This window comes from Sphaerodactylus townsendi, linkage group LG02 (assembly GCF_021028975.2).
Source record: "Sphaerodactylus townsendi isolate TG3544 linkage group LG02, MPM_Stown_v2.3, whole genome shotgun sequence".
Classification (NCBI taxonomy): Eukaryota; Metazoa; Chordata; class Lepidosauria; order Squamata; family Sphaerodactylidae; genus Sphaerodactylus; species Sphaerodactylus townsendi.
Window position 1 is genome coordinate 56,965,716 of NC_059426.1, and position 13,135 is coordinate 56,978,850.

At 42.4% G+C, this 13,135-nt stretch overlaps 1 protein-coding gene across 7 annotated transcripts in view; it reads right to left on the minus strand.

Moving 5' to 3' along the window:
- Positions 1-13,135, minus strand: part of KALRN (kalirin RhoGEF kinase) — a 668,527-nt gene that overhangs the window by 349,344 nt on the left and 306,048 nt on the right. For all 7 annotated transcript variants that reach the window (XR_007243596.1, XM_048485754.1, XM_048485753.1 and 4 more), the window contains exon 5: positions 8,315-8,827. Coding sequence is in view for 6 of the 7 variants with exons in the window: in XM_048485754.1 (XP_048341711.1) it covers positions 8,315-8,827 (513 nt within the window). In the remaining variant the exon portion in view is untranslated. The remainder of the gene's footprint in view (positions 1-8,314; positions 8,828-13,135) is intronic.

A 13,135-nucleotide genomic window follows, 5' to 3' on the forward strand; every position in this document is an offset into this window, starting at 1 on the left:
AGACCATCTTATTTTTGGGAAAACACGGTATGTGTAATTCCAAATAGCTTCTCAAAGTAGCATCTGAGAAGAGCCCAGATTTTTCAGTTTACAGAAAAGGAACAGAGAATATCACAGAACCACAGATGAAAATGATGCATGGATGCCTACAAGTATGCATAAAACTGCACCAATATCAGCCACTGGAAGAGAAAAACTGTCAATCCAATCTTCAGGGTAAGCGAAGGGCCTGGAAGTGTGCTTCAGAGTACGGTTAATTTATTTTGTAGAGGCTCACGCCATGAAGAAGTATTTGGCATGAGAGGAAGAGCCACTGCAGGGCTGCCAACAAGCCTGGAGAAAAATGCTCTGTCCCGATATGTGTAGAAATGAGCAGCTGAAGCCTTCATAGGCAAATTATATCCTGTTTTGATTTTCTCAGATTTTCTCAGCTCTACATTAACATCACACTAAACCTCTAGCTGCCAAATCTTAGGTGCTGCTGAGTATAAAAGGGAGAAAAAACAACCTTGTCTGATTTCTAAAGCCTGCACTGGCTCCCTCCCTCTCTTTTATTGGCACAATCAAATCAGATATGACTGTTCAGAGTACTGTTTCGGAAGAATACCGAAGACACTATTTCAAAGGCTACTGGAATTGTAGTAATTATGCCTAATAATTACAGTAATTACACATGTTACTTTAAGCTAAAACATGTTAAGTGTGATGAAAAATATACCTTGGATATTTTCTTGGAGCAGCCTCATAGATCTACTTGCATCTACACAAGCCACAAGGGCAAAAGATGGTGTTGTTCCTTGACCTGAACCACCCCCATTTTTCCAATTGGGCAGATTCCGCACAACATAATAATACTGGGTTATATTCGTTATTTAAAAATCTGGGTCTAATTTATCCCAGTTTCCCTCTTTGCATGGGTGCCCGTTTCTGTGAAGGAAATGAGTTAAGACTGAGAGGAAATACTCCGATTTCTTTCACACAAGCCTGTCTTTTGTGGTTTGTGCAGCACTCATGTTTGAACATCCACGGTGTGCTGCATTCTGATTGGCTCTCCCCCCCCCCCCCAAAGCAATGCTTCCGATTGATGGATCCATAGCAACTGCAAAAACCAAGCAGGACACCGTCAGGAATGTGAGCCTGGAGCTGCAGGGCTGGGTTCTCCGGGCTGTGGCTCGGCTAGCGAGCAATACTTGGCAAAAGTGAGCGGAAATGGGGTGAGCACTTGTGCTTTCCCCCACGGGAAGAGGGCCTTGTTGAACCCCCATGGGTTTGCTTGCCTGGCTCCTGGTAAAGTTATCAAAGGGCAGAAAATTTGCTTGGGGAATGTTTCGTAAAGGGTGGGCTGCAACTGAGCAGAAATAAAACTGACATGATGTAAGGAGGGGAGATCAGGCAGTGGGGCGGGAAAAATAAATCGGTTTTGCTCCTGTGGCATTCCTACAGAAGCTGATTAAGTGAGGGATTTTGGAAAAAGATCACGATTTTAGCAGTTTTTGAAAAACCCAAGATAAGGGAAATATTGCAGTGCTTAGTGGCAGATACACACGAGTATCATTTTCTCAGCGCTTTTGTATCTGTGGAAAACAAGAGCCTGAGGATCTCTTCCACTACATACTCTCCTGTCCTTTATATTCTGAAATAAGGAAAAGGTTTTTGGAGCCAATACTACCTAGGACAGCTTTTTTGTCCGATGATGAGAAACTGATTTTCTTATTATCTGATATTGATTCCTATGTTTCTTATAAGATGGCTCTCTTTGCCCTGGCGGCTAGGAAACTATGAGCAAAGTATTTAAAGCGCTGTTTGAACTAATGTTGTAAAGTACTGGAGATTAACTTAGACTAGCTGAAGAAGCTGCAAAAACATCTGACGTATTTGATGGGGCATTTTAATTTAGAGATTGCGAACACTAATAATTTATATTTTAATGTAAAACTAAATTATTGTTTTAATTTAAATTATTGTTTTAACTAAGTTACTGTTTTAACTGCATGTATTTTTGTATTGCTATAGCCAATGGCTCAAACAATAAATACTTGACTTGACTTGACTTGCAGGACAAACCTGCTTTAGGACTGGAACTGTGTGGACGTCTTGGCCAAACCAGGATATTTCCCTTGCTCAACCTGGGATATTTGGACCATACAGAATTGACCTTGGATTCGTGCAGGCAGGATTCTACTGTGGTTCAGAGGATTATGCTACAAGTATTTCAGTATGACACTTGCGAAGAGACTGCACTTCCATCTATTTCCTCTGGTTTAATAAATTACTTTGAATCAAAGGCGTATCTAGGTAAACTAGAGCCCGGGGACAAAACCTGAGTTTGGCGCCCCCCAATATGGTGGGGGAGCCACCCTCCCCCACCATGACCAAACAATGCACCAGCTCACAAAACACTTCCCATCTCCAGCAAAACATACATGGCTCTCTCCCCACCAACTGTTTCCTAATTTTGTCCTCACACCAACCAACAGCTCCAAGCCCGTGCAAGTGGGTATTAAGCATGTAAATCTCTCACAAATCACCCCCAGCAAAACATTTACCAAACAACATAAGAACATAAGAAAGAGCCTGCTGGATTAGACCACAGCCCATCTAGTCCAGCACTCTGCTACTCGCAGTGGCCCACCAGGTGCCTTTGGGAGCTCACATGCAGGAGGTGAAAGCCTTTTGCTGCTGCTGCTTCTGAGCACCTGGTCTGCTAAGGCATTTGCAATCTCAGATCAAGGTGGATCAAGATTGGTAGCCATAGATCGACTTCTCCATAAATCTGTCCAAGTCCTTTTTAAAGCTATCCAGGTTAGTGGCCATCACCACCTCCTGTGGCAACATATTCCAAACACAATCACACGTTGCATGAAGAAATGTTTCCTTTTATTAGTCCTAATTCTTGTGAGAAAGAGAGAGAAAAATTCTCTCTGTCAACATTTTCTACCCCATGCATAATTTTATAGACTTCAATCATATCTCCTCTCAGACGTTTCCTCTCCAAACTAAAGAGTCCCAAACGCTGCAGCCTCTCCTCATAAGGAAGGTGCTCCAATCCCTCAATCATCCTCATTGCCCTTCTCTGCACTTTTTCTATCTGTTCGATATTCTTTTTGAGAAGTGGCGACCAGAGCTGAACACAGTACTCCAAATGCAGTCGCACCACGGCTTTATATAAGGGCATGACAATCGTTGCAGTTTTATTATCAATTCCTTTCCTAATTTTCCCTAGCATAGAGTTTGCCTTTTTCACAGCTTCCATGTATTGAGTCGACATTGCCATGGAACTATCAACTAAGACACTCAAATCCCTTTCCTGGTCTGTGACTGATACCACTGACCCCTGCAGTGTGTATGTGAAGTTTGGATTTTTTGCCCCTATGTGCATCACTTTACATTTTGCTACATTGAACTGCATGTGCTATTTCTTAGTCCACTCACCTAATTTATCAAGGTCCGCTTGGAGCTCTTCACAGTCCTTTGCGGTTCTCACCACCCTACATAATTTGGTAATTAGGAAAGAGAGTTGGTGGGGAGAGAGTCATGCATGTTTTGCTGGGGGTGGGGGGTGATTTGTCAGCATCATGTCTCACAAATCACCCCCCACCCCCAGCAAAACATACATGGTTCTCTCTCCACCAACTATGTTTCCTAATTTTGACCTCATACCAACCCTATGAGGTACGTTGTTAGCCTGAGAAACACCTCCAAGCCAGTGCAAGTGGGTATTAAGCATGTAAATCTCTCACAAAACACCTCCAGTGGAATCCACCCCAAACAGCATCACTTTCAATGGTGTTTGAACTAGGGAGCCCAGGTTCTTCTTTTAAATCCACCTTAAAGGGAGAATCTGGAGTCCCCATTTTAAACAACATTGAAAGTGATGCTGTCTTGGGGTGGATTATCCCTCACCCTGAAACAGCATCACTTTCAATGTTTAAACTGGGGACCTCAGATTCTCCCTTTAAATCCATGCTGAAGGGGGTGGATTTAAAAGGAGAATCTGGGGAAATTTGGGTGGTGCCTGCTGTCAGAGGTGTAATTGTTAAGCTAGCAGCACCAAAATTTCAGGGTATATTTAGGAGACTCTCCTGATGATACCACCCAGGTTTGGTGAAGTTTGGTTCAGGGGATCCACAGTTATGGACCCTCAAAGGTGTAGCCCCATTCTCCTATTAGCTCCCATTGGAAACAATGGGGTATGCAGCACCCTCTTTGGGAGTCTATAACTTAGACTCCCTGAACCAAACCTCACCAAACCTGGTTGGTATCATCAAGAGACTCTGCCAAAGAATCCCTGAAATTCTGGTGCTGCTAGCCAAAAAACAGCACCCCCGGCAGGCAAAACACTGAAAAAACACTAAAAAATTCAAAACACACACAAACGAACCTGCAATTTTTGCACCCCCCACAAGGGGGCACCCAGGTACATTTGACCCCCTTGTCCCTAGGAAGATACACCACTGCTTTGAATCGTAGTTATATATATTTCCCACTGCTGGACACCCTAAATTTTTATTGTAGCCCCCTGTTTACATCTATTTCAAGTACGGTATAAAAAATAAATTTATTTCCAGTGGGCCGGAACATAAGCTAAGTACAAGCTACATTAACAGCAGATAACCAATTGGTTGCTTTTTGTCCCATGATTACTCTGCTATTCAAGATGCAAAATGATACTAAAATTGGTATGGGTTAGGGCTGCTATGGAATAACTGAGAAATTCTCCTCCCAAGCAAAAGGAGACAGGAAAAAGCAGGACAGACGCCAGCACAAAAGTATTTCCAGAAGGCTTGCAGACACTATGTAGGCTGATAAATATTTTTTGTCCTCAGTGTATTTATTCCAGTACAGTATGAGACATCTGCCCCACCCTTCCCTCTCTGTCAAAAAATTAAACAACTAATTAGCACTGTACAGATATCACCAATAATTTGTCTTTTTCTGAGAAACCGTGGAGCCTGTGGCTTGTGTTACCACAATATCTGATAGAGACAAATGTTGTGTTTGCTTTTATTAGTGGTTAAATAATCTTATTTCCCTCACTATCGAGCAGAAACTTGATCAAGATTTATAGTTTTCTGTCTTCGAATCCGCCAAGGAATTAATTTGAACAGCAAAGCACTGAGATTTTATCTTAAAGAGCCAAAATGTTCTATTTAACCTGTGCCATCGCTAAAGCCAGTGCTGTGCACTGTGTGAACTAACTCCTGTTGCTCATTCAATGTTCCACACATGGCTGACCTAAATGAAACACACTCTGTAGGCTTGAACTACAAGAAAACTATATAGCCTTGTTCTGTAGATTCTGACTTATTGCAAATAATGAATCCTAAGGGCTGTAAAACAAAGCTATTTATAGGAAAGCTTAAAGGTTACATGTGTGGGGTCTGACTTTGTGTAATTATGAGTTTTAATTATTTTAATAGATTATTTCTGTACTGTATTTTTTAATTTTTATTAAAGAACAAGTACATAATTATGCATTAAAATAAAGTTTACAATTGTCTCACTGTTTTTTCTTACAAAGCGATTGCATAGAATTGACTGTTGGATTGTAAATAAACAACAGATCAGGTTTGTGAGACATAAAAAGTGCATCGTATGTCAAGGAATATGAAAGAAAGATTAGACAAGTGTGGAGGAAGAAGAGAGGAAAAGAAGAGGCATGAATTGGATAGAAAAAGTACTGTGTTCAGGGTTGCCAATTCCAGCTTAGCAGATTCCTGGAGATTTCAGGCTGTGCCTGGGAAGAGTGCAGGGTTGCTAATTCCAAGTTGGAACATTCCTGGGTATTTGGGGGTGAAGGCTGCGGAAGAGAGGGTTCGGGTTGGATATAATACCACAGAGTCTACCCTCCAAAGCAGTGACTTTTTTTCCAGGGGAACCAGTCTCTGTAGTCCAGAGATAAGTTGTAATTCTAAGAGATCTCCAGGTCCCATCTTGGAATTTGGCAACCCTAGAAAAGTGGAGTCTGGGGAGGGGAGGGAACTCAGCACCAATGTGTTGCTATAAAGTCTGTCCTCTGAAGCTGACATCTCTTCCAGGGGACCTGTTTTGTATAGTCTGGACATCAGTTGCAGTTTCACAACTTCACACCTCAGAGAGCCCTGACCTGTATAGCCCAGGCTAGTCTGATCTCTTTAGATCTCATAAGATAAGCAGGGTTGGCCCTGGTAAGAATTTGAATGGGAGATCAGTAAATAATATCAGGATCATTATGCAAAAGCAGACAATGGCAAACCACCTTTGAAAATGTTTTGCCTTGAAAACCCTCTCAAGTCACCATAAGTCAGATGTGACGATGACAAAAAAAGTGGTTCCAGTAGAAGCTGATAATCTTAATAGTATTTGTTGTTTTTACCCATCTTGCATCCTGGCAGTGTTGGGTGGAAAGGCAGAGTATATAACAAAGGGCCCTATTATCTCTCTTTTCTCCATGTTGAAAAGGATTAGGTGAATGCTTACAAAGCGAACAGCAGAGTTATAACTTTCTAAGTCCATTAAAGTAAGTGGGTTCAGGAGCATATGGCTTTGAAAAGGCTTACACAGTAAGTCTTCTAAAATTCAATGTCACTCCATTAGCAGAAGGTCCAAGAAGGATGGTTGTTCCCACTCTATTCAGCATTCCACCAAATGCTTGTGCAGCTCAGCAGACAGTGAGTTGCCAGACTGTCTAGTTCTCACTCACAACCTCTAATAAAGAAAATTGCCGGTCAGTCTTCACACTGGCGTCTTGAAGTCACTCTCTCTCAGCCTAACCTATCTCCCAGGATTGTTGTGAGGATAAAATGGAAGAGAATAGAGTATATAAGCTGCTTTTGGATTCCCACAGGAGAGAAACCTGGAGTATAAATATCTAAATAAATCAAAGGAAAAGTGCAGCTGACTTGCTTGTAAGGAAAGCAACAGAATATCACAAGAGGTGTAAAAGAGTCATATTTAAGAGAAACTGAAAAATTCCACTTTATGGCATCTTTTGGGGAGGGTAAAAACAACTAACTCAATTGTGGGGAACAATCTAGATCAATGCATTCAGATATCATGCTTTATTACAAATACACTAGGAAATATAGTGTGATATTGTGCCACTGAGTGCTGTTGATGATACCATCAGGAGTTTTTGGCCAACTCACCAGAAACTGGTGATGATGTTACACCCTACGGTTGAAATAATACAATTTCTTCATTGCATCTCAGGAGCTTGCAAACTGAAATTTCCCGGGAGGAGAGGAAACAGAACTCTTGACCCAGATAGTTATGCCCCCCTTTCTTGCCCTGCCCCTCTTCTTGACTGAACTTAAAGTGACCCACACCTGAGAGTCAGCAGTCCACTCCCCTTTCCTTGGAAACCCCTTACTATAAACCACAATAGGGGTGCAGTGAAAAGTTTCAGAGTGGTGTCAGGACCTCCATCTCACAAACTTATGGAAGGGAGCTGCAGTCCAGTATTTCCTATCTAGACTTGCAGCATGGTCCCCTGTCCCTCCTCTTACTTGACATATGATAACATGACATTATTTTCCAGAGCCAAGGAATGCTAGCGGTTATAATATCAGGCTAGACTGTAGGAGAGTGGGTTCAAATCCCTACTCAGCACTGAAACTGACTGCATGATCATGGGCCAGTCACTCTTTCTCAGTCTAACCTACCACTCATGGTTAGGACAAAATGAGGGGATAGGATACCATCTTACATGTCACCCTCAGCTCCTCAGAAGAAGGGCAAAATAAAAATGTGTGGATAGACAGAAAGCTCTTCGAAACACTTATTAATCAGATATTAGTGATCAGTGGAGAAGGGCTACAATCCAGTGGTTGGCCTTTGGTCACACCTGGGCTACGAGTCAGCTGGCTGTTGCTGATTACTTGCATGTGTTGCGACTCAAAAAACTTGTAAATGTTAGCTCTCTATCCAAAACATTCATAATTTCCTTTCCTTAAGAGCTCCCTTCAAGTGGAAGCGGTTGTGATTTGGGTTGCCCTTAAGAACACATCATCCAGTTTTGCTGGTGGAAGCAACAGGAATAGAGCTGTCTATATGGTGCCTCACATCTGCCAGCAAATACTCAAACCAGATCAACTTCCCTCAGAACAGCCAGAGGTGAGTTATTCTTGGCATTCAGGCTGCTGGCTACTTCCAACAATTAGTTCAGTGATTTTACTTTACAAGTCACATAAAATAAGTTTGCTAGCAACCTGAGGTTTATATTCCTGATTAATTCCTCATGTTGCTAATTGCAGAAACATACTGATTTGGCTGCAATCATGGCATTGCCCTGATAGTGCAATGACGCTGACAAAGCAAAAGGTCTGTTGCTCACCTTTTCTGCATCTTGCTCAAAAAGCCGAAGTTGAAAGCACTGGTCCAGTTTCAGTTTGCGGACATGCCACATCTGGTGCAAGTGTTGCCGGGTCGAATGCAGTTTGTCCAAAAGACTGGTGATCTTTGGCACAAGACTTTGGAAGTCTGCACTGCCAGGAATGCAGTTCCTTCCAGAAAAACCGTCACTGCACCTTATGCACTGCAATAACCTCTGACCCTCACGGTCCAATTCCTCCACTGGAGCTTTGAGTACTTTCTTCTTTAGCTGTGTGTGTTCATCTATCAGTCTTCTTGAGCCTTCAACATCCACTGGAAATTCTTTCCTAGCCAACATTTCCTGAAGGTCCTCTAGCCGAGACAACAAATGGATGGCACTATTGAAGAACTCTTCCAAGGAGACCCTCAACTCTATCCATTCATCATGATTGTAATCCAAGGATCCTTCAAACTCCTCTGTTAGCTGGGAGGGATCAACCAGCTTTGCTAGGCCTTCAACTGAGACCATACTCGTCTGGAGAGAGAGAGAAAAAAACATTTTTTTTAAAAAAAGGGCTTAACTTTTAGTGAAGAAAATAGATAATATAATTCTTGACCCCACACAAACAATCTTTAAGTATTTATCAAACAGTATGAGGGAGAGGCAATAAGGCAGCAAAACTTTGCCAGCCAGTTGGGGCAAAAACCTTTCTCTTTCCCCCCCATTTTTGGCAGTGACAGTAAAATTATCCCCTTCAAGGAGCTGGCAAGAGGCAGCTCTAATATAAATGAAGTGCAAATCAGGGCCTCTTCTATAAATGACTGGGCCTCTCCCACTTATACAGCATCACCATCTGGTAAAAAAAAATCAGCTGAGAGTGAAGGCTTTGGCTCAGATCCTACCTTTACTGCTTCAGTATTGATTACGTGGGAGCTCTGTTCCTCTGCAGGCCGATTCTACCACCCTGCCCAGGACAGTTTCCAGTCTTTTAGCAAGATTAACAGAAATTGGCTTTTGTACGCGATCATATGCACAGATTGCTCCTCCGCCAGTTCTTCATCACACAAGCAAGACGACAATACTGATTACAATAGTTCTATCGATCAGAAACCTGCTAAGTTTCATTTTTAGTTGCATAATCAGGGAATATCTGGCTGGGGAATGAAATGTGGTTCAATGTTTGTCACAAGTGTATGTGGTACCTGATTCATTTGGTACAGCTCCCAACACTGTTAGTATGCACCAGATTAATTTTATTGGTAGATAAATGCCTTTCAAAAATAAGAAGTTATATCAGTCAAGCCAGTCCACTGAGCTGGAATCTGAAACCAGATTTCGCATATCCAACATCAACATTCCATCCAGTGGTACCACATATTAGGTTTTATAAGAAGCAGTGCTATTAACAGGTTGCTTTTTATGCTTATACTTTAAATTGAAAGGACATTTACTAGTCATTAATTAAACAAGGTTTAAGAATTTTTAATTCATTTGATAACTTTTTCAAAAGTGAACTTTTCTGGAATCACAGGCACATCTGAAGCTAAACTGGTCATTAGACGTTGTGGGGACGGGGGAAAAATAATGGTCCATGACACACAGCACAAAAAAGATGTCTGTGGGACATCTTAAAAAGAGGTGACCAAAAAGTACCTATTTGTACTCAGTTCTTCCAACCAATTCCTGTCCTCTGCAGTCCCAATGCTTTTCAATGGGAGTCCTCCAAGAGGCTAAGATTCTCCTTTGTTTGTCTGAGTATCTTCAAAGATAGCTCTTCCCCCAAAAAAAATTGTTTAAGGAAAACTATATATTGCTAGAATTGACAGGAAGAGCTGAGTACAACTATGTACTTTTCAGGCTGATCAGAGCCTGCAGGGCAAACATCCTGGGGCAACCTTTAGCAAATGGAGGCAGGGAGATCCCTTTCACACAGTGGTGGGATCCAAAAATTTTAGTAACAGGTTCCCATGGTGGTGGGATTCAAACAGTGGCGTAGCGCCAATGGGGCTGGGTGGGGCATAATGGGGGCATGGCCGGGCATTCCGGGGGCGGGGCATTCCTCGGCAGGACTGTGGCAAGGACACAGCCAGTCCTTGGGCGGGAAAAGAATGCATGCAGGCGCAGGCTGCCATGCACACCAGTGCACCTCCTGCTAGACTGCTTCAAGTTCTGCGCGCTACTGCTGAGAGGAGGGGCGTAACTAATGAAAAAATCACGTGGCAAAATCACCAATTAGTAACCCCCTCTCGGCACACACAAATAATTAGTAACCTACTCTCAGGAACCAGTGAGAACCTGCTGGATCCCACCTCTGCCTTCACAGCATACAAAATGTTGGGCACAAGTGGAGGGTGAAACTGGCCAGAGAACAAAATGGTTTGGCAGGGGAGTGGGGGGGAGATTAGATGCCTCCTGAGCTCTGCATTCTGCACAGCCAGGCAGGGGATGTCTTCCAGGTGCCTTGAAAAAAGGTGCACTTTGAAATTCTATTTTAAAAAGACACCTTGAGCAGAAATAAGGCATCCTAAGGACATCTTGGGAAAATGACTGTGCCAAGTGCCTTCTTTGCATCCTCAGGATGTTTTATTTCAGTTATGCAGAATGGACCGTTGTTTCTGTGGCAGATCACATTAAATTGAAGTGTACGTTCCGTATCACCCTAGACGTAATTCTTCCCTGTAGCCCTTAGCTATTCTGGCTTGAATGCTCTCCTAAGTGGATATGTGATAGTCTACTGGATTCTGCTACTTGCATTATAAAGCCATTATACAGGTTTCAGGCGTGCAACTGGAAGCAGGTGCTGAACCCTGCCAAAACACACATCACTCTGCTCTTTATTTTCTTTTTAGATTGCTCCAGTTGGCTTTTGCCACAGGCAGGTCAGAGCTTTCCAAGGGGCTTCTAGTTTACACACACACACACACACACACGTGAATGGCATATAAATTTGCTCCCCTCTTTGAAAAGCAGATCAGAGTGAAAAATTAGGGAAATGCAAAATCCTAGCAAGGGATGAAAATTCACACTCTTAAGTGTGAACATGAAGATAAAGGCCTGTTCATGCATCACGCAGCACCATTTGGCAATTTTTCTTTGTATTGCTTCATAGACACAAACAGGCCTTCCAAATACAGATGCTACATTGAGTTGTCCTTCGCCTGTTCCTACTATCACTGACCTTGGAAGGCTCTATCAGTTATTCAGTAGTTCTTCTTTTTACATTCATGTTTCATTTGTTTTAGGTATAAACAGTGGGCAGTCAACATAGAACAGGCAAGCTACAGTTTGCATTTGTCCTGTTCAAGCTTGTTCGTGCAACATCAAACCACAGAGTGGCATTTCGATTGGGAATCCTGAGTTCTGAGTTCAATTTGGAATCCTGAGCTTCCAGGTTCTAAGCAGGTGCAGCAAAAAACATTGTATCTATGTATCAAGGGCGGATTCCTCATGGGCCAAAAACAGCGGTGTGAAAACAGTGTAAAGGGGTTTGAAATGGTGCAAAAGGGTTTACACCATTTTCACACCGCTGTTTTTGGCCCATGCGGAATCTGCCTCAGGTACAACTAGAGAAGTGTACCCGCTGTTGAGGTGGCATTTCTGCCTCCCCGTTCTTCCTTTCCTCCTCCTAAGATTTCCTGAAGCTGGCTGTATCATCTGTCATCATCAGTGGACCTACAAAGGTTCATACCACACAATAGTAACATCACCCTTTGTTTTATTAAATGGGCTACACAAGGAGCTTAAAGGGAAGCATTAGTGCAGCTATATACTGAGATAACTGGGGTGAGGGTCTGAACATCTTAGTATATACATCCAGTAATATTTCACCCAATTGCTTTTAGAATGGTTGAGCCAAGGTCACATGATAAAACTGTAAAAACGAACCTGAAGCACAGTTGAATCCAATGGGTTTAGAAGCGTACAATGGTGGCACAGCAAACCTTTCAAAAAGGAATCTAAGGTTTGTGAGCCTGCCAACCTAGACAGTGGCCCTTTGCGGTTTTCAGATGATGATTAAGTTTAGCACAGAGCATGTCAGTGAAGGCTGAAGATACTTCGCTCTTTTCTAAAAAAAATCCACTTCAAAAATATTCCCACTTGTCACGGTCAGACTTTTCAGCATGATGATATGACAGGAGGCCTTTTTTTTATTTAAAGCATTCTACAGACACATTTATTATTCAGATGGGCTCCCCCTGGAGAATTTGAGATGAATAGGAATACATTATCAAACTTCATCAGGAAGGGAAAAAGGATATGCAAAGACAAGGTAACAGCCTATCAACTGTCATATTTCTCCCCATTTCAGAAGCAACCAATCAAAATTATGGCTTGCTCATTCAATCTTTCCAGGAGAAATGAAAAATAATTTGCATAAGCAGTTCTGAATTAATGGCACAGAGGCTTCTTGGGTTGTCTCTCTTGTTGACAGCAGGCTCCTGGAATCCACATTAGTCAGTCAAGTGTCAGCCTTGTTCTTTTTTGCTTACCAACAGCTTGTGACTAGCTGCACTCTCAAGGGGAAATATATATGTAAACCTGGCAGTAGACAGGGCTATTTTAAAGTCAAAAGAACCAACTAAAAGGCAGATTTTTTTAATCTGAAGGAGCAGCGGCTATGAACTTCCATCCCTCTGAGCCTGAAGGTAGTATCTTGTTTTCAGGCTGACATGGGCAGCCAACAGTGACTTTTTCACTGAAGCTTTATGCTAGATTTCTGAGACAGAATTTCAGTTAACTTTAGCCAAGAAAATGTCCACGTATATAATCGCTGTGGCTGTGTAGCAGCTATACCATCAGTGCACGTCAGCAGAGCCAAGAGTAAAACAAAATGGGTGCCCA